Here is a 22,897-nt window from a genome sequence, read left to right on the forward strand (position 1 = left end):
AAGCCTAAGATAAAATATTCATCTACCGAGAGGTTTTGTATTTTTTGTTTCAAGAATCCATTAAAGCAAATTATTACTAATATGCAATACATCAAGATGACAGTAAATTTAAAGTGAGCACATCAGTCACCCAGAGTTATACTACATTGTTTATGTCTCTAAAACAAATGGATCCAAAGAGAAAAAATATATCTGTTATTGATTTGTTTCAAACCCACTGTTTCTCATATTTTTTAAATGTTATCTTCAGTAAAGTGGTAAAGAAAAATGTTTATTTGTTTTAAGTATCAAGAAAATTCAAGCAAAAGAATGTATCATACACATCACATAGTGACTCTGACAGCTGATTTTTAGCTCAATGTCTTTGTATGACTCTCATCTGTCAACATCCTTTCCAGAGAATTTCCAGAAACCTTCTTGCACAAGGACATCCATGGATGTTCCAGATCCTTATGTAAAGTGACATAAAATTTACATACAACCTATGCAATCTTCATGTACCTTAAAATCTTGTCTAACTTACTTATACTAACTACATGATATAAATTTTATGTAAGCATGCATGTTTCCTTCACACATCTGGACATTTTTGCATCCCCATTGGCTGAACTTGTGAACATATGATTCACAGAAAGGAAGAGGACAGTGTTTTTGTTAATATTTTTTATTTAATCCATTTATGGGCTCTCTATGAATGCTGTCTGGGTTGAAACGATATCAGGCCATGTAGTGCTTACTGGCAAGAACCTGATATGGATTCCTTCTCCGAGGCTTTGCAAGAGCCACACTAATACACAGGAGGATGCTTGCAGCTAACCATCAGACTGAACACTAGGACCCCAAGAGAAAGGACTGAAGGAACTGAAAGGGTCTGCAACCCCATGGGAAGAACAAAATTACCAACTATCCAAACCCACCACAGCACCCAGGGATTAAAACACCAACCAAGGAGTTCAAATGGAAAGACCTATGACCCGAGATACATATGCAGCAGAGGATAGCATTTTCTGACATCAATGGGAAGTGAGGCCTCTGGTCCAGCAAAGGCTCATTTTCCTAGTGTAGGGGAATGCCAAGGTGCTGAGGTGAGAGAGGGAGGTTGGGAGAGGGAGCACCTTCATGGAGGCCATGGGAGGTGGAGGGGGGGGGGCGGGATTGTGGGAAAGGGATAAAATCTGAAATGTAAATGCAGAGAATTTCCAATTTAAAAAAAAAGAGAGAGAGAGATTTGTCAACCCAAGGTAGTGAATAGGTTTTTTTTTCTTCTCTTTAAGTTTTAAGTGGTATTAGAGGGTAAGGTGGCATGGATCTAGTGAAATTGGCATAAACCAAATCATCACACAGATATTATAGAACGGTCTCTACTGTGGGAGAGTTTCAGTTAGACGACCAAAAAGACTCACTTTCCCAAACAGATGACACTATTTCCGTAAGCTCACCCTGGACAGTGCGTCCCTCAGAGCCTGGTGGACCTGCTTGTTGCGCAGGGTGTAGATGACAGGGTTCAGAAGGGGTGTCACTACCGTGTTCACAAGAGCAGCCTCTCTGTTGGACTCAAGCCTACTCGTTTGCCTTGGTTTCACATATATAAACACGCAGCTGCCGTACATCAGAGAGAGGACGATGAGGTGCGATGAGCAGGTGGAGAACGCTCTCTGTCTCTCCTTGGCCGATGGGAGACGCATGATTGTGATTAGTATGTTTCCATATGCGACCATCGATGTAAGGACTGACGTGAAAAGGACAAGCACAGCGACACCGAAGGCCATTTTCTCAAGAGATTTGGTGTCTGAACAGGAGAGATGAATTAAGGAGCCAAGGTCACAGAAGAAATGGGGAATGACATTAGAGCCACAGAAAGACAGCCAGGAAAGCCTCAGAATCACACCGGTTATTAGGATGAAGGAAAGCACATAGCTAAAGAAAACAAGAAGGAAACAGACCCTGGGGTTCATGATAGCCGGGTAGTGCAAAGGCTTGCAAATGGCCAAATAGCGATCCAAGGACATCACAGCCATGTGGAAGAAAATGGTTGACCCAAGAAATAAAAAAGCAAATGCTTGGATGATACACGGAGTGAAATGAATTGTCCTGTCTCCAAAAAGGAAGATCGCCAGGAGCTTCGGGATAACGGTGGAGATGAAACAGCACTCGCAGACAGAGAAACTTCGGAGGAAGAAGTACATCGGGGTCTGCAGGCGAGGATCGGCCCAGGTGATGGCAATTATGAGTGTGTTCCCTGTGACTGAAGCCAGGTACATCAGCAGGTGCATGAGGAAGAGGACCTTGCCCAGGTGCTGAGCCACGAGGAAGCCCTCCAGCACAAACTCCAGGATGGTGGTCCTGTTCCATGCCTCCATTCTCACCCCTGCTTCTTTTGCCATCAATCCTCCTTGGTCTGGTAGGCAAACCTGCTATCACCAAGTGATAAATAATTTAATGCTGGTAACTGCATTTAAAAGTTGCTTGCCAAAGCACAGGGCCTGCACAGGCCGCACCGGGTCCTCAGCATTTATATTATGGCTCTTAGACTGGTTATTGTTTTTGTGGGACTCCTAACTGTGGGGTCAGGAGTCTCTATCTTGGTTGCCCACTCTTGGAATTCTTTTTTCCCTGTTGGGTTGCCTTGTTCAGCCTCCCTATGAGGGGTTTTACTGTGTCTTACTGTATCTTGTTTTCTTGTGTTTGGTGGTTATCTGGTGGACACCTGATTTTTCCAAAGAGAAATGGAGGGGGAGTAAGTCTCGAGGAGAGGGAGGTGGGAGGAGCTAAGAGGAATTGAGGGAGGGGAAACTATGGTTGGGGCGCACTGTATGAGAAAAGAACCTATTTTTTTTTAAGAATTATTTATTTTATGTATATGAATACACTGTAGCTGTCTTCAGACACACCAGAAGGCATCAAATCCCATTACAGATGGTTGTGAGCCACCATGTGGTTGCTGGAAATTGAACTCAAGACCTCTGGAAGAGCAGCCAGTGCTCTTAACCACTGAGCCATCTCTCCAGCCCCAAGAACCTATTTCCAATTTTTAAAAAATGTTCAAAAATTGCTCGCCCTTATGATTCTAAGGAGTCATATTCTAATTTTAAAATATTTTATTGTAAATTAGTTTTTCCTCTTCTCATTTCCAAAATACAAATGTGACATTTGCAGTTTGGTTGTGTGTTGATTTTTAGAATTATATATTCTTAAAATGTTACCTTTGGATCATCTCACATAGGATAAAGAATAAAACTGAGAATCAGTTTTGAAGATGAAACAAAAATATTGGTATCACATATCACAAGTTCGACCCTACAGCAGACACTGCTAGTTTCTAGACTGCAGACTTGTGGTATGAAGCCCGCCTATGTGTTGACTGTGGCTGCTGGAAACAGCGTTAAAAAGCTATAGTCCTACTGTCACATTCTAATCCGGTTCTTAAACAAAAGTCCAAATGCATCATTTCCCACTTCCCAGGAGCTCAAATGCCCCCATGAGACTGGTAACTATCCAGTGACTGAGATTAAGAGGACCTAGGGGCGAAGATGGCAAAACAGTCCAGGCACAAAGAAGAAAAATGTGGCGTATAACTCAGTGTCCTGTGCCTTCCACCACCCATACAGAACGGCACCTCTGCTTCTGCTGTGCTCCGTAGTGTGCCCGAGACCGGTCCCTTCCTGTGAACATTGTTAATGAAAGGTCCTGTTGTGTTTGAAATCAGTCACTGAAGACACATCATTTTCTTAGAAACATTTCCCAGTAGACGGCAAAGGGGTGTGTAACCACTTTCCAGGAAAAGTGGGCACCTGAGTGAGATCGGTGCTCCAGTGAAACTTGTCACAAGTCCGTTTGCCTGTTTTTCTTGATTGCCCAGAGCTATGGCTTTTCTTGTGCAGAGCCCCAGTGCTGGCTTAAGTGGGACTAATCTATTTCAATTCCACACCCTCCCCATAGCCACACACTTACCAGGACGCAGCTCCCAGCAAAGGGATGTCTTCGATAGATGCTCCTTCTTTTGACAAAGTGAAATCTTTCTCCTGGGAAACAATAAATAAATAAATAAATAAATAAATAAATAAATAAATAAATAAATAAATAAAACTATAAGGTCAGTCTTACAAGAGTTGTGTCTCTGAGCTATAAAACAAACAACACTTGCTTTATATTTCAAGCCACAGAAAATGATTAAGGCTACTTATTTTTAAGAAATTGATTTTTAAACCTGAGGAAACTAACATCCCTTGTCTCCCTTACAGAAACCTGACTGGTAAAGTACAGACCCTTTGACGCTATTTCCAATGCCCAAACCCACCCTAGCATCTGAGGGAGCCATTTAGGAATCCAGAACATACCTGTATTCGTTCTATGGAATAGTCACCCACTCCTTGGGACATGGTAGCGCACACATGCCACCAAGTGTATTAAATTTATCCTGGGCCTGAAGGCATGAACCAACACAAATGTCAAACCTGGCAGGTTGCACATCCATTCAAAGAAACTTAGGAGAAAGAGGACAGTAAATGTTGAATCTTCTTGTTTATGGAGGCTGGCAGCCACTTTCTTATCAACTAGTTATGGAAGACCGCACTGGAGAGGTGAAAATGATTGCTGTCATAAATGAGAATACATTTACAGACATCACTATTCTGCATGATTATATACTACTACAGGATTGTGTACTGTCATGGCTGAAGTCACACAGGGTCCAAAAGGACAAACCTCTAGGACATTCATTAGAGAAATATGGGGAAAAGATTCACAAGTAAAATGTCAGCAAAATCCCTGGAGGCATTTTATTGTTTGCTTGTTGGAAATGGAAAATTTCAGGAGAATATTTTAATTAACATTCTACAACCATCTGACCTCGTTCTCAACAGCCTGCCCAATCCTCCGTGAAGTCTTTAGAGGTATATTTGGCATGTCTCCCAGAGTTACATATGTGAGGGAACACAGGATTAGAGTGCACATGTTTTACCTCAAAAATTTGCTTATTTTTATTTGATGTGTAGGGTTTGCCTTCATGTATGTGTGTATACCATGTGCAAGTCTGGTACCCTTGGATGCCAGAAGAGAGAATCCTCCGGAACTGTGTGGCTACAAATGGCTGTGATCTGCCACAGGGATCATGGGAACTGAACCTGGGTTCTCTGTAAGAGAATAAGTATGCTTAGCTGTTGAGCCATCTCTCCAGCACCGCAGTTTACTTACTTTAAAATGAAGAAATTTAAATGTACAGATGGGTTTTTATACAAAGGACAGTCATATAATCACCTCTCAGACTTTAACATTTCCCATGTTGCTACAAAATTCCTTTGTCCCCAGAAAGTAAAGCGCTCTCACCATAAGAAAACAATTACTACAATTTCTATGGTGCTGCAATGTCTAAAGCTCAGCTGCAATAATGTTTAAATTTAACAACAAAATATAATCCTTGGTGTTTTGAAAAGAGCACTCTAGATCCCAGAGTATGGGATCAAATCAAATTTTCCTTCTTGAAAAACAAGCCACTTTTGTTTGTTCATGACCATGGCTCAGCAGATGTCCTTCTTAATTAGCTTTTGTTACTTCTCAGAGGGTGTCTGAGGTCATTTATGCTGCGCCAGAATTAGTGGTTTATTCTTCTATATTCATTATCTTAAATCATCGTTTCCCATTCACCGGTGAAGGATATTTATGTCTAGTTACAGGTTATAGTGAGTCAAGATGCTATGACTCTTCTTCTCTCATATATCTCTACCACAGCTTTTCCTTCCCCCATTCCTCCAGTCTCTCCCCAAACCTCTCCTCTACTCCAGATCCAAACCCCAGCCCCTGTCCCCCCAAAAGAGCAGACCTCCCCAAAACATCAACAGCAGAAGATACAATGAAACTAGGCACAAACCCTCACCTCAAGGCTGGGCAAGGCAATCCAGTAGGAGGAAGAATCCCAAAAGCAGGCAAAAGAGTCAGAGACACTCATTTCCCCTCTGTCAGAAGACTCTGCAAAACACCAAGCCAGCAACCATAGCAAATATGCAGAGGACCTACCTAGTGCAGACCCATGCAGGCTCTGCAATTGCCTTTCAGTCTCTAAAAGCACCCCATGAGCCCTGCTTAGTTGAATCTGAAGACAGTGTTCTTTCAGGGTCCTTGACTCCTCTGTCTCCCACAATTCCTTCTCCCCCTCTTCAGCAGAGTTCCCTCAGATTTGAGCAGAAGAACCTGACAGAGACTTCCAACCTGGCCATACCTGTCTACTTGAGGTGGTCTCTACACGTTCTATTTCCCCTTGGCTGCACAGCCCGACCATGCTATCTGTGAATAGAGATTTTTATTTAACAGGGATATTTTTACTTCTATTTTTCCCATTGTTCCCATTTTATTTTCCTCTTGAATGTTATTTTAAGTATTGTACTAAACAAAACTTGAAAGTCTGAACATGTTGTCTTCTTCCTGATTTTTAAACAAAGTGCTTTAAGCTGTGCAGTAGCTCAACAGGTGGGAAGACTTGCCTCTGGGCTTGACAACGTAAATCCCATCCCCAGGATTCACAGCAGCCTGACACACACAAGTTAGGCTACACACATGAATGTGGCATGTGCGTTAGAACATAATATAGACACAAACAAAAATACATGTAATAAAGTTCTAAAGAAAATTTCCTCTCCTCCACAGCATAGTGCTGACTGTCCATTCACCACAGGTGCTGTCTAGTGTTAGGTGTGCCCCTTCTCTCCCCAGCTTCCACAGGCTTCTGTTACAAGTCAATGAGCTGTTGTTAGTCAAAGGCTTTTTCTGTACACTGAGGGCTCTCTGTTTTTCTATACCACACTCATTACTTTGCATAACAATAAACATCCAAGTCTTGTCCAAGAAAAAAAAACAAATGTAAAGTTGAACAGAAGGACTAAGATAATTTAGTCTTTGAAAACTAAATTAAGTAAAGAGAAATAGTGAGGGAAAGCTCAAGATAAAATTTGGCTGGAACTGAAAACTCGGTAACACAGTTAGGAAACTCCAGGGAATGCCTTGTAAGCTGAATGAATCAAGCAGAAGACAGAATCTCAGGAGTCAAAGACAGAGTAGGTGAAATAGGCCAGGTGAGCTAAGAAGATAAGAAGAAATAACAAGTCTTGGGAAAGGAGCATACAGGAACTGGGTAACACAGTGAAAAGCCCACATCTTCGAATCGGAGGCACAGTCAAGGGAGAATGGCACACACCAGACTTTCAATAAGATCATAGAAGAAAATGTTCCCAAACTAAGGAAAGACACACATCTAGACAGAAGAACACAGGCACCTTATAGACAAGAACAGAAAACATATCCTAGAAAAATGTTACTGCACAGAGCAAAGCAAGGGCATTGAAAGCAGCAAGAGAGAAAGAAGGAGTCACACAGAAAGGAAAGTCCACTAGGAAGGCAGCTTATGCCTCATAGGAAATTTCACAAACCAGAAGGGCCCAGAGCCATGAGCTGCAAGTTCTAAATTTCCACGACTATCAACAAAGATTATTAGCCACAAGTGAAGGGGGAAAAACTTTTCTATGATACAAACAACTTTAACAAATTCACACCCAACAAATCAACCCTAAAGAGAATACTGAAAGCAACACTTTAGGAATAAACAAAGCAAAGGGAATGAAGAAAGAAACATGAAGTTACAATTAATGAAGGAGAAACTATAACTCAGAGAAAAAAACAGAAAGAAAGAAAGAAAAAATGGGTGCAATAAACACACATCTTTAAATATTAAACAAATGAATTAGAAGCCCCAATTCTCCAATTAAAAGACGCAGACTGGTTGATAGATTAAGAAAGAAAATCTATCTTTCTGCTGTATACAAAAAAAATAGTCTTAGCTTTAAAAATAGTCATTGTCTTAAGATGAAAGGATGGACAGAAGTAGTCCAATCGAATGGGACTACAAAGTACTCATTGCTACTGTAATATCTGACAAATAAACTTCAAGCTAAAACTAATCAAAAGAGAAAATGAGGGACACTTCATTCTACTCAAAGGGACAACTAAGCAAAAAGACACTACTATGTTAAACATGGATGTGCCAAAATCTGGTGTGCTCAGTCGAATAAAAAGCAATCAGCTAAACCCAAAGACATAGAAAGTCAATTAAAGCCAACCATTACATCATCCACAATACAAAAGGCAATGGCAAAAACAATATAAAATAAACCATAAGGTGAAAAGTTAATCTAAGTTAATTGGTGATAAATGAATGAAGGAAAATGTCAGAGAATGAGAAAGATAATAAGCAAAATTAACTTAAAAGTGAAGGAGCCCACACAGCACTTAGAACATGGAGCTTCTGACATAAAGAGCTTGTAAGAATTTGGCCTCACTCCTCCTCCCACTGGCCGGTCAGTCAGACCTCTACAAACCAGCCAGGCACCATTCTTGCAGCTCTCCACCAGAAGAGACAGAAGTATCCTTATTGTCACTGATACTCCCTAGTCTGCCTGCCCATAGCTGCCACGCTCACCCTCCAGCCAGGCATCTGCCCAATAAGGAGTCTGAACAGAACTACTGCCAAGCTGAGTCTACTTTAGACACCCCATTCACAAATCAAAAGGGATAGCTCCAACATTAAATACTAACCATCATTCTGCCTGCCCACAACTTGACAGCTTAGGGGTAATGCCAAACAAATATTCAAAGAACTACCCAGCAAAAGAGAGAGACCACATACTCATTCCAAGAACTAGCATCAAAGACCCAATTCCAGATCTCTGGATTCCATCACAAAAAAAGCAAACAAGAATAACTGAGTCAATATGACTTCTCCAGAAATTAAAATTTCCAATGTATTGATATCTGAGAAAAATGATAGATAATTTATACATAGGACAATGATTTCAAAACAATCCTGAATATGTTCAAAAAAAATCAAAGAGGAGATAAAAATGGCTCAATAAAGACTGTGAAAATGCAAACAATGGAATAAAATCATAAAGATACTTTGAGATATGAAAATAGAATTTAATAAAAGATGAGATGTCTAAAATATCATCTAAAGTAAACTAAAACCTAAAATGAAAAACTCATGAAATCAAACAATATGCTCAGAGGAAAGTATCTATCAACTTATGTAGAAGAGTGAATATCTAGTCTCAAGGACAAGATAGAAGTGGACAGCTTGCTCAAAGGAAGTGTTAAATCTAAAAAGAAACCAAGAATTTCACATGCAAGAAATATGGTACATCTAAACATTGAACCTACAAATAATAGATATGCAAGAAGATGGAGAAGAAACCAAGGTTAAGGGCACAGAAAATATTTTTTAACAAAATCATAGAAGAAAATTCCTCAAATCTAATGTACAGAAGAAAGGAAGAGTGTCAAGAGACAAAGTAAGATCTAGTCACAGAGAGACAGAATAACAGAATACCATTTGACTTTTCAGTAGAAACTCTGAAAGCCAGGAGGGCCTAGACTGTTCTAAATATAAATTTGAAACACAAATTACGAAAAGCAATGCTGTATTTGTTCTTTTGTTGTTAAGTTTGTCTTTCAAAGTTCATTGTGCTTATGGAACATATTAACATAGAGATGTTTACAACATCACACTATTATTCTTTCTGTAGCTGCAGGATATGCAGAGTCACTCCCCATTCTTCACATAGAAAGCTTTCCTGGGCCACACCATCCCTATCACTCTATTTCTGGTTAGTCTTAATGACCTTGAACATCTTTGAGTCACTTCAAAGAGCAAAATTCTACTTTGCTTATTTTCAGTCTGCCTCCCAGTTCTTTAATTGATTGAACAAAGATTACTTACTTGCAAAATTACTCAAATAGATTCTGCTTGAATTCCAATTATATCCTTAACCTTTAAATTTAAATGTTTAAACAATTATTTCACATCTCTTTTAAGTAATAGCACTTCTAGATTACATTTGTAATATTATCTGTCAACATGTCATTATTTACACCTAGTTTTTTACAGTCAAATGTTAAGTTCTCTGAGATCAATTGTGGCTACTTTTGTTGTTTCTTTCTCATTTACTCTGTGGCCTAATAACACCCTATCTTTCCATTCCCATAAAGAACTTTGACATTGAGTTTACAGACAATAAAAGTGCTGTTATGATAAAGTACCCACATGCTCATGAAAGTGATGTGCATCCTACAAATGCAAACTAAAGAAGGTGCTAATTAGTCAAGCCCAGTTGGTTCAAGATGGACTTACACAATTCTGAATGCTTAAAATTATTCTTCAGTGTTAATGACTGAAGAAATGATGTTACAACTTCCAACCACAGCTGTGTGTTCTTTGTTCGTGCTCTAGTGATTCCAGTTTACCCCGTGCTTTAAATCTACCATTTCAAGACATACATGCAGACACACACAAACACACACACCACTCTGCATATTTCTGATTGGGTAATTTTATTTTAACCAATCTACATGGAGTGCTATTGTTTCATATCCTTAGACTTTTATTTTGAAAATTTGTACTTATGAACTTAAAACTGTCTTTGTGTTCTTAAATTTTATGCCATACTCAACTCATATAGTAAAAGTTCTTATTAAAAAAATTGTATTAATCCACTTGTACTTTTTCAATATGGTAGAGTTGGATTTACCTCTGTGGTCTCAAGGTTTGTTTCAGTTTGTCCTTTCTGCAATATAAACTGCTTAGTTCTTTTGTTGCTGTGATAAACACCAAGGCCAAAAGCAACTTGGAAAGGAAAAGGGTTTATTTGGCTTCCAGGTTATAGATCATTGAGTGAAGCTATGGAAGAATCCCTAGGGAGGAGCTTGAATGGAAACAGCAGAAGGCTGGGGTTTGCTGGCTTATTCCTATGGTCAGAATCAGCTGCCTTCCCAGAAAGCCTCAGCTCACCAATCTAAGGAAGAGAATAGCACAGCCCATGTGTGCTAGGTCCTAGGCCAGGAAACTATCAAGAAAATGCCCCACAGTCAAACCCACAGCCTACCTGATGGAGGGCACTCTTCAGCTGAGGGACAACTTGACAGCAAAAGTAACCAGGACATGAGTATTTTTCTGACGTGGTCTCTATTTGCTTGTTTCTTGACATAAGATTGATCAACAGATTAATTTTGTCTTAGTGCTAACATAGAGTCCTGAACTCGTCCATGAATTCATCTCAAGAAACATTATTATTACAGTTAGATTTCATTCACGTCTGAGGAAATTTCTCCCGAATTATTTGCATTTCACCAGCATGGTAACCAACACACAACTCTAGTCTGCTTAACAATCCCAGGACCTTTTTCTGGTCCTTCAGTTTTAGGGTCCAGACTGAATTCATCCTGGTAACTGAATGAAAGCAATGGGAATTTTATTCCAATGCTTTACCACTTAGTGAAAACTGGAGGTGTAATGATGTCTGTTTATACACAAAGATGCTTCATGGGGAACAACAGTTGTAAGTGATGTAAAGTATTTATTAATATCATGACAGTTACTGATTATGGGTTGTTCATATTTTGGTATGATGATCACATAAATTTGTTATCAAAAATGTTAAATTATTGGTACTCAATAATTTAATTCTCCATTCCTAGCTCTAACCTCAAAGTGTCTCTTAGTTTCTGCGTCACTAAAAAGAGAACACATGAAATCAGACCAAATTACACATCAAATCAATACATGGATATTTTGAGACACTTTGTTGAAACTATAACATGCACATTATGTATATAGTGCTTTGGTCTCAGATGCCACCAGAGCAGATATAGACAGATTTTTTTTCATCACAAGATTATTAATGCCTTCAGATGGAATTACTGGATAAGTCAGCCATTGCTGTAACAACAAACAAGCAGAATTAGATGAGATAGCATGCCTGATGACTTCTACAGAGATTTAAATGAAAATGGGGTTACAGTAAGTCAAAGGGAAGGCGCCTTGCTCCTCTGATATCTGTGTAATTGAAGCCTGGACAGGGCATCCCTCAGAGCCTGGTGGACCTGCTTGTTGCGCAGGGTGTAGATGACAGGGTTCAGAAGGGGTGTCAATACCGTGTTCACAAGAGCAGCCTCTCTGTTGGTGTCCAGCCTGCTTGTCTGCTTTGGCTTTATGTATATAAATACACAGCTTCCAAACATTAGAGAGAGGACAATGAGATGAGAAGAACAGGTGGAAAAAGCTCTCTGTCTCTCCCTGGCCGAAGGCAGACGCACTATTGTGACTACTATATTGCTGTATGCAAAGATGGCTACCAGAAGAGAGGTAAAAAGCACAATCAAAGCAAGGTTGAAAAACAGAATCTCAGTAGACCTGGTTTCCGAACATGAGAGGTTTGCCAGTGGTCCAAAATCACAGAAAAAGTGAGGGATAACGTTGGGGCCACAGTAGAATGACTGGGAAAGCATCACAACTGGACCAGCCATGGAGACAAGTCCCAAAGCTAAACAGACAGTAACCAGAAAGGAGCACATCCTTGGGCTCATGATGGTTGCATAATGGAGGGGTTTGCAGATGGCCAGATACCGGTCCAGGGATAATACAGCCAGAAGGAAAAAGATGGTTGCCCCAAGGACAAAAAAGAAAAAGGCCTGTGTGAAGCAGGCCACAAAGGAAATTTTTTGCCTTCCTGACAGAAATATGGTGAGCAACTGGGGGATGACTGTAGTTATAAAACAACACTCCACAAAGGAGAAGGTGCTGAGGAAAACGTACATGGGTGTGTGCAGTCTGTGGTCCTGGAAGGTGATGGTAATTATGAGCATGTTGCCCATGAGGGAAGCCAAGTAAGCCAGCAAGTGCACTAGGAAGAAGAGGATCCTCAGGTGCTTGGCCACAGGAAACCCCTCAAGGATAAACTCCTGGACAGTAGTGCCATTTCTTGCTTCCCCTGCCACCAGCCACTCCATTTCTTCAGTCTGTCTCTGAGGGGATGAACAGAACCATGAGTGAGGTGGAGATCTGTGTTCCTAACTAAAACTGTAAGCAACATGGGAAGGCAATCTGCCTTGGTAAACAGGGTATCTGATGTGTCACTTTGCCGATTGGTTAAGGAAAAAGGACTGATTATTCCTGTGCTGGCTATATATTACCTGTACCCAAAAATGCTAGCTATGGAAGCACTTCACATTCCCACACCTTCATTAGGGATGAAGTCTCTCAACATTGTTGGCCATTTTCCCATGTGGCTTGCTGCCTACTGAAATCAAGGCAAAAATACCCTTTTAATTTATGTTGTCATGGTACATAGTTCCAGTAAAAGCATGCTCTTGTCACACAGACACAGACAAATATTGCAAGGGAAAACCTACAACTTAAAATTCAACCTGAATCTAGGAGTGTTGCTCAGGGGTTCCACACCTATCTAACAAGTGTGATGTTATGGATTTAACTCCCACTGTCACAAAATGGAAGGAAACAGAACAAGCCAGACAAACCAAGATTTCATCCACTGTAACAAGTTGGCTCAGCAGTTATGGGCATTAGTTATTCACACAGAGGACCTGGGGTCAGTTCCCCTAATGTACATGACAACTCATCATCTGTAACTGGAGTTCCAGAAATCTGTCTGTCTCTTTTAACTCCGAGAGCATCACAAAAGTCAGTTGTATGCATACACAGAAGCAAGCAAAATACTCATTACCCATAAAATAACAAGTTCTCTAAACTTTTAGCTCAGAAGCCATTCATCCTACAAAATGTATTTCTTCATCATACCTTAGCATTCGATTTTTTGTTTGGCCATATAATTATTAGGAAAAAAAATTCAGTAGTTTGCAACCCCAAAGGAAGAATAACAATATCAACCAACCCACCCAGAGCTCCCAGGACTAAATCAACAACCAATGAGCACTCATGGAGAGACCCATGGCTGCAGCCGGTATGTAACAATGGATGGCATTCTCTGGCATCAAAGGGAGGAGAAGCCCTTGGTCCAGGGAAGGCTTGTTTCCCCAGTGTTAGGGAATCTCGGGGCAATGAGGTGGGAGTGGGAGCAACTTCATAGAAGCAGGATTGGGGAGAATGGGTGAAAATAGGATAACATTAGAAATGTAATTATATAAAATATCAAAAAAATCTACCTGTTCTGACACCACATAACGACAAAGGGTGGTAGTGGTACATACCCATTACAAACTATGTGACTTTCAGAATCAGAAGATTTCTTCTTTAGTGCAGAATATTAAAACTAGTACTTCAGTGAAGGATCCCCACTCCAAAAAAGAAAAAAAAAAAAAGAGGGAAAAGGGAAAGAAAAAAAACCTCCTGTGTAGTTCTGTCTGAGTCTCTTAAGGATATTAGATTAGACGACCCACACAATTAAAGATAGATAAATAGTCAGAGGCTCATGTCTGCCTTCTTGCTTCTAGAGCCCCGAAAGTGAAAATTCTGATTCCCAGATCCATATAAAGAGCCAGGAGTGGGGAACTACAGCTGTAACATTAGAAATGGACTGGGGAGAAAGGCAGGTCCCAGGAACCCAGGGCAGAGGCTATTCAGTCTAATTTAACAATGAGCTCACATTCAGAAAGAGAATATAGCTAGAAAAATCATGATGAGTGGGTGTATCCAAAATCAACCTCTGGCTCTGCATGCACATCTGTAGTTAAATATTCTACCTGTAAATGCATAATGTCCTTCGATGTGAGGCTGTGCCATTATGATCCACAAGTATCCATCTCTGGTCTCTCACCTCGCTTTCTGACTTAGAACATCTAAAGCTCTCTCTCATGAGACCTGTAGTGGAAACAGATTAAAGAAAAACATGACTGCCATGTACAGTCAACAAGCAGCAGTGTTCCTCAGGTGTGTTCCTGAGAACACACCCTTGATACAGGCAGCTCCCTCCCATCAGAACTCTGTCCTCTGTTCTTTACACTCTAAGAAATAAAAAGTAAACACACTGGTCCTGAGAGGTAAAGTGTAAGGAAATCAAGACCTCCATTCTAAATGCTCATATTTTTCCCAGAATTAAATTCATAGATATTTTCTACTTCGATATATTTCTTTAAATTGGTTTCCAAGGCATTGGATTTGCCTTTCTCACCACCAGGACCACAGCCTGCATGTTCCCAGACTGAGATGCATATTTATACCACCAGGAGCAGAAACGAAGGGGCATGAATTTGTTCCAACATATGTTTTGTACTGGACTGTCCCTTGATACTAATCATGGTCTACCAGGTCCTCTGGGCAGCACCAAGGGACACTCAGTGTCATTAGTATGTGGAACAAAGCCCTCACAGACCTGTCACATCTAGGATCCCTCATGACGGGTAATGTGACAGAGTTGTGAGTGGAATACCATCTGATACATGATAATAATAGTGTGTTGTATATACCTAATAACACCAAATCATTAGTAAGCGTAATGGTTGTGCTTTCATTTTTTGGGGAGAGAGTGGAAGAGATTGCCATTTTTCTTCCTTTCTTTTTTTGATTCCTTGTCCATTTTATAATTATATAGAAACACTAAATATATTTTAAAACCAAGATTTTTAATGGATATTTTATTTCTTCACATGTCAAATGTTATCCCCTTTCTCAGGATTTGCTCCACAATTTCCCCATCATAATCCACCCTCTCTTTGCCTCTATGAGGGTGCTCAATACCCACCTAATCACTCCCACCTCTCCCCTGTACCATTTCTAACAATGGGGCATCGAGCCTTCACACAAACAAGGGTCTCCCCTCCCAATGATGTCAGGCAAGTCCATCCTCTGGACATACTCTGCTGGGGTCATGGACTTTTTCATTTACATCTTTGGTTGGTGGCTTGGTCCTAGGGAGGCCTGGGTGGTCTGGTTGGTTGATGTTGTTCTTCCTATGGGGTTGCAGTTTCCTTCAGCTCCTTCAGTTCTTCCCTTATCTCTTCCTTCTAGGTCCCTGCCATTCAATCCAATGGTGGGCAGTGATTATCTTTATCTGTATTGGTCAAGTGCTGGTGGAACCTCTCACAGAACAACCATATGGGGCTCTGTCATCTAGAGCTTCTTGTCATCAGCAATAGTGGTAGGGTTTGTTGTCTGCAGATGAGATGGATCCCTACGTAGGGGATGTCTCTAGGTGGCTTTTCCTTCTGTCTCTATTCCATTATTTTTGTCTCTGTCTTTCCTTTGGACAGGATCATTTCTGGGTTAAAAATTTTGAGATGGGTGGGTGACTACATCCCTCAACTGGGAGACTATGCCTATCTACTGGAGGTGGTCTCTACAGGTTATCTCCCCTTTGCTGGGTATTTCAGCTAATATCATCCCTATTGGGTCCTAGGAGCCGCTTGCTTCCCTGGATCTGGGATTTTCTAGTAGCTACCCCTAGTTCCTGATCCCCCTCTGCTACACATTTTTATTAGATTTCCTAACTCACTGTACCTCTATCCCGTTTCTTCCAATATCTGATCTCTCCTATTTTTTCCTTCACAATTCCTCCCAAGTTCCTCTAACCCTCCCTTTACTTCCTCTGACTATTTCATTCCCTGTTCTCTGTAGGACTGAAGCATCCACTCTTTATCTTTTATTTATTTACTTACTTCTTACTTATTTATTTATTTACATTAGATATTTTCTTTAATAACATTTTAAATGTTATCCCTTTTCCCAGTTCCTTCCTCTCCCATCTCCTCTTTTCCTGCTTTTATGAGGATGCCCCCTCCTACCCATTTACTCCCACCTCATCATCTTTGCATTCCCCTATACTGGGGAATCAAGCCTTCAAAGGACCAAGGGATTCTCCTCCTACTGATGCCAAACAATGCCATCCTTGATTCATATGCAGTTGGAGCCATTGGTCCCTCCTTGTGTACTGTCTTCTTTTGTTAAGCTCTATAAAGTTTGTGGGTTGTATCATGGGTATTGTGAATTTGGAGGGCATATATCCACTTATCAGTGGGTACATACCATGTCTGTTATTTTGTGTTTAGGTTACCTCACTCAGATGATATTTGCTAGTTCCATCCATTTGCCAATGCATTTTATGAAGTCGTAGATTTTACTAGTAAAGTCGTACTTCACTGTTTCAATGTACCACATTTTCTCCATCCATTGTTCTCATGAGGGACATCTGGGTTTTTTTTTTCCAGTTTCTGGCTATTGTCAATAAGCCTGCTATTGAACATAGTGAAGCATGTTTCTTTGTTATATGTTGAAGCATCTTTTGGGTATATGCTCAATAGTGATATAGCTGGGTCTTCAGATAAAATTATTTTCAATTTTTTGACAAACCACCACATTCATTTCTGACATTGTTTTACCTGCCTTGAGTCCCACCAGCAATGGAGAAATGTTCCTCTTTCTTTACATCCTCACCAGCATCTGTGGTCACCTGAGTTTTTTGATCATAGCCTTTCTAACTTGTGTGAGGTTGAATCTCAGAGTCATTCTGATGTGCATTTCTCTATTGACTAAGGATGTTGAACATTTTTAAGTGCTTCTCAGCCATTTGAGATTTCCTAGTTGAGAATGCTTTGTTTAGCTTGGTATCCCATTTTTTAATAGGATTATTTGGGTCCCTGGAGAACAACTCCTTGAGTTCTTTGTATATTTTGAATATTAGTCCTCTTTCAGATGTAGGGTTGGCAAAGAATAAGGAAATTTTGTGTTTCCTTTTTAAGGGCTTCTACCTGTTTACCTGTGTTCTCTTGTATTATTTAAGGGATTGTATATGTCCTTCCCAAAGTACACTATCATCATCATGAGGTGTGATTTTTAAATCTGAATCTTGCTTTTCTTGTGTGGTAACGTATCCAGGGATGCTGTAGTGGGAGAGCTGGGTTCAGAAAATGCCAAGTAGCCTTGGTTTCTATTGCTTATATTCTTGTGCTTATCTCTCCCCATGTGGTTACCTCTGGTGTTACCAGCCCTTGCTGTCTCTGACTGTAGGCTATCCCTACTGTGATTATGGTTGTGTCAGAACTCCTCAGAGTCAAGCTGTCTCTGTGATCCTGTGATTCTGTGATCCTGGGATCCTTAGATCCTGGGTATGTCAGAGCTCTTTGGAGTCAATCTGCCTCTGGGATCTTAAAATTTAGGAGTCACCAATTGCCCGAGATGCTGTTGTCTCAGAGCTCCTTGGAACTTTCTCTGTGTGTTTCAGGAGTGGTGGGGGCCAGAGCACTAATTGGCTCCAGGCATAGGTGCAAACTGGAAGGAAGCCATGACTTTGTATGTGCAAATGTTTGAGTGTCCCTTGCTCCTGTGGGGTCGCAGGTACCCTGGGTATTGGGGAAAAAGCTGTGGCCTCAGATGTGATCTGATCTTGAGTATGTCAGAGTTCCAGTGCTCCTGCATATGTCCAATATCCTAGGAGTGGAGCTTCCTCTGTGATCCTTTGCATTTCAGAGCACCTGGGAGTTAGGCTCCCTCTGGGTGTTGTAGGAGTGGGTACAGAGCCAGTGCCCCAGGTCTGTTCCAGGTGCAGGTCCAAACTGGAAGGAACCTGTCCTACTGGCCAGGTGAGGGTTCCTGTGTCCCTGCCTCCTGGTGCTCTCAGTTACTCTGGGTGTTGGGACAGTTTTTGTGTACTCCTCACCTCCTATCCTAGGATTGTTAGAGACATTAGGTGATGGCCTTCCTCTGATTGTTCTAGGAATGGGTGCAGAGAAAGCACCCAAGGTCTGCTCAGGGAACAGGTACATACCAAAAAAGGAAGCTTTGTTGTTTTTTCTTTGACTGTTTTATTAATGTCTTCTAAGGTATCTTCTATGACTGAGATTCTATCTTCTATCTCTTGTATTCTGTTGGTGATGCTTGTAACCGTGACAACTGCTCCCTTTCCTACATTTTTCATCTCCAGGATTGTCTCCCATTGTGTTTTCTTAAAGTGTTTATATTTCCATTGTTAGGTCCGGGCTGGTTGTGTTCAATTCCTTCTCCTGTCTGATTGTGTTTTCTTATATTTCTTTAAGAGAGTTATGTATTTCTGCTTTAAGCGCTTCTACTTGTTACCTGTGTTATCCTCTATTCTTTTAAAAAATTATTTATGTCCTTCTTAAAGATCATCTTCATGATCATCTTCATGAGATTGGAGTTTAGATTGCTTTTACAGTGTTTTAAGATATACGGGGCTTGGTGTGGTGGGAGAACTGAGTTCAGATTTTGCCAAGTAGCACTGGTTTCTATTGCTTATGTTCTTACAATGCCTCTCCACAACTGATTATCACTGGTGTTAACTGGCCTTGCTGTCTGTGACTGAATCCAGTCCCTTCTGTGTACTTCTGTTCCTGGGTGTGTCAGAACTCCTGGGGGAATCAAGCTTTTTCTAGGGGAGAGTGGAGCACAAGCACCACCCCAGAAGCAGTAACAAACTGGAATAAACATACGGCTATGACTAGGTGAGAGTTCCTGCAACCCCTGGGTCCCAGGTTCCAGTTAGGCCAGGTTCTGGGGCAGGGATAGGGCCTCAGCTCTGGCCCTGTATTTGTCAGAATGCCTGGGGGTCATGATGTCTCAGGATGTGGGCAGAGTGTGTGGGAATCCCGATACTTTGGTTACTGTAGGACTGAAAGGTCAAATGAAGGTTGCTAACACCATACATGCCTGTAATCCATGCATTCATACAACTAAGGCAGGAGAATTACATTAAGTTTGATTTCAGTCTGGAGTTCACAATGAACGCCATGACAGTCAGAACTGAACTGCTGAATATCACAATTTGATTTATTTTTGTAAAGTCACAGAGAGTATTGGATCCATGAACCACTCTATAAGTCAGGTTTCTCTTGACAAAGACAAGAAATAGAATGAGCAGATGTTACAGAGAGAATTCTCTAGAGTAGCTGACACAATATGGGTGCATTGTCCAGATATGCCTGGCTGCACACTGAGAACCCAGTTCTCAGATCGCCATGCATAATGCCTGATCTGGGGCTGAAAGCCTGGAGAACTCTTGGTCTTAGTCCACACTGGAAGGCTGGGAAAACTGAGTTCTGATGTCTATTCTGTTATCTACCAACATAGTTGATGCAAATCCAAACATTAAGTGAAGGAGGTCAGGAAAAAAAAGGGGAGGGGGTCTTTCTTCTTCTTTATATGTAGGATCCAGCCAGAAGATGCTAGAGGCTCTTAGAAAGGAACCTGGTCTCAGAGCATAAAGTATCCCCACAGAGTTACCCAGAGGTACATTTCTTAATTGATTCCTGATCTACTTAAGTAGACAACAAATGTTAACCACTTCAATTACACCTTTTGCCAACATAATACCCAATAAAAATTTGTTTTGATTAGTTTCTGAAGGAACACAATAACATAATTATACTGCACATAACACAAATGTTGAACTGTGCTGATTAGTTTATATCAATTTAACACAACCTAGGGTCGTTTTGGAAGAAAGAAGCACGGCGGAGCAAACCACAGCTGTTGGAAATTCTATGGATTATTTTCTTGATTGATCATTGATATCAGAGAGTCAGCTCACTGTTCCATCTGACACCTCAAATCTAGGCTGAGCAGCCCAGTAAGCACATTCCTCCATGGCTTTTGCTTCAGTTCCTGCATCCAGGTTCCTGCCCCGACTTTCCTCAGAGATGAACTGTTAGCTTCACAAATTAGAGCTGGCCATGGTATTTTATCTAAAGACATTAAAAAAAGGTAGCATAGACAGGAATCAGCACCAGATATAGAGTAATAATTGTGACAGTTCCAAACATGTACTTTGGGTAGGATTGGAATTTTGCAACTTAAAGTTTTCTCAAAACTTATTTTGCTATTTAATTGAACAACTTTATTTTAAGAAACAGAGATAAATGTACAGATTTTAAAAGCATTTTTGCATAAAAGTATATGAATACATTTTTGTTAGAACTTGAGTTTTTTAAAGGGTTGACAGTATGCATTAAAATCTCACTAGCTACAATGAGCATAAACTACATGTAAAAGAAGATGCAATCTGGAAATAGTCAAAGTTTCCTTGGTGTGTAAAGATTAAGCATAATGATTTTTCTTCTTCTTTTTTTTTTTTTTTTTTTTTTTTGCCTTTTTTTTTCTTGAACCTCATATGGTCCATGAGTTGTATATAGGGTGTTCAGAGCTCTCTGTGGTTAGTGTCCAATTATCAATGTCTGCATATTATGTCTGTTCTTTTGTGACTGGGTTACCTCACTCAGGATGATATTCTCTAGATGCATACATTTTCTTAAGAATTTCATAAAGTCATTGTTTCTGATAGCTGAGTAGTACTCCATTGTGTAAATGTACCACAATTTTTTAATCCATTCATCCAGTGAAGGACATCTGGGTTCTTTCCAGCTTCTGCCTATTGTAAATAGGGCTGCTGTGAACATTGTGGTGCATGTGTCTTTGTTGTATATTAAAGTGTCTCTGGGGTATATGCCCAGAAGTGGAATAACTGGGTTGTCAGGTAGTACTATGTCCAATTTTCAGAGGAACCACCAGACTCAAAACTTGTTTTTACTGATGGTTCTTAGATGCTTTAACCTCACTTTTAGCCCATCAACCACTAGAGGTACTAGGGAAGAAAGGTTATTAGGACCAACCCTCATTGGTGTTATCTGAAAATCTTATGTTGCATTCACAGGTTAGCAATGGCAGTTCAATCCACCCACAAATACTTCCAGAAGCAGCAGCAGTAGATTGGTTGAGTCTAGTTACCAAAAGTGTTGACACTAACTAGTAGAGCCATCAAGTCTTCAGGATTGGGTAGACACAGCAGGAGGGACCAAGAAAAACACGAGGAGAAGTTGTCAACTATGATTAAAAAAGAAAGAAAGACAAAAAGAAAGAAAAGAAAAGAAAACAAAAGAAAGAAAGAAAGAAAGAAAGAAAGAAAGAAAGAAAGAAAGAAAGAAAGAAAGAAAGAAAGAAAGAGAACTCAGCTGATGGCACATGTTGGGAAGGATATGGAAAATGAGGAACACTCCTCTTTTTCTAGTGGGATTGCAAACTGGTACAACCACTCTGAAAATAAATTTGGAGGTTCCTCAGAAAATTGGAAATAGATCTACCTGAAGACCCAGGTATAACACCTTTGAGCACATACCCAAAAGATACTCATCTATACCACAGGGGTACTTGCTCTGTTATGTTCATAGTGGCCTTTTCTATGAAAGCCAGAAACTGGAAACAACCTAGGTGCTCCTTAATGGAATAATAGATACAGAAAAATGTGGTTTATTTCCACAATGGAATGCTACTAAGCTACTAAGAATGAGGACATCATGAGTGTTGCAGACAAATTGATGGAACCAGAAAACATCATCTCCAAGTAACATAAATCAGACATGAATGGACATATATTTTATGCACTCACTAATAAGTGGATATTAGCCAAAAAGTACATAATACACAGGATACACTCCACAGAACTCAAGAAGGTTAACAAGCCATGGGGTCCAATTGAGGATGCCTCAATCTCAGTTAGGAGTGAAGAGAAAGCATCATGAAGGGAGCAGTGAGAAAAGGGACCTGGGGACACAGGACACGGAGGGGATAGGGAGAACATGATCACATATTGCAGGTGGGGGGTGAACAGGAATGAAGACCTGAGGGCCAGCAGAAAGAGTTGCAACAGGCAACCTCTGGAGGTAGGAGGTATGAGGACCCCTTAGAATGTAGCAGAGACTGGAGTTGAGCGACTCTCAGATTTCAAAGGAGGGACCTTAGATGAAGTGCTCTACAGGGGTAGGAAAAATTATAGAGTCCCATAAACTAATAACATTGCTGTCTATTGCCATTGCTCTTGGTTTCCCTCCATAATTTGATTGTAAGACCCTATTGGTGCAACATTCCCCACTTGAGTCATAGAACATGGAAAATTTGGTACTCCCCTGGAAGCTTCATCACTTCAGGGTGGCTTTCATAGTGGTGAAAGGTGCCATTGTCACTACCAGAGGAGGAAAATGGTCCCAATCCTTACCCAGCAGTGATCCTTGAGAACCACAATGAGGACTGGCTAGGCAAAATTAATCCAAGGGAGCAATGGTGGTTCAAGTGTCTTTGGAGTACCTGGCCAATTTCTGGTTTGAT

The 22,897-nt window shown here is 40.6% G+C and overlaps 2 protein-coding genes across 2 annotated transcripts; both read right to left on the reverse strand.

The window, feature by feature from the left end:
* Positions 1-1,421: 1,421 nt before the first annotated feature.
* Positions 1,422-2,384, reverse strand: LOC308418531 (olfactory receptor 6C75-like; the record flags this gene model as incomplete). The annotated part of the gene is made up of 1 exon (XM_080913913.1): positions 1,422-2,384. One exon carries the CDS (start codon positions 2,382-2,384, stop codon positions 1,422-1,424), a length of 963 nt encoding a protein of 320 aa, XP_080770039.1.
* A 9,457-nt stretch (positions 2,385-11,841) lies between these two features.
* LOC308418530 (olfactory receptor 6C4-like) lies at positions 11,842-12,825 on the reverse strand (the record flags this gene model as incomplete). Its single annotated transcript, XM_080913912.1, has 1 exon — positions 11,842-12,825. One exon carries the CDS (start codon positions 12,823-12,825, stop codon positions 11,842-11,844), a length of 984 nt encoding a protein of 327 aa, XP_080770038.1.
* Positions 12,826-22,897: the final 10,072 nt, after the last annotated feature.

Source organism: Micromys minutus (genome assembly GCF_963924665.1).
Source record: "Micromys minutus genome assembly, chromosome: 3".
Taxonomy (NCBI): domain Eukaryota; kingdom Metazoa; phylum Chordata; class Mammalia; order Rodentia; family Muridae; genus Micromys; species Micromys minutus.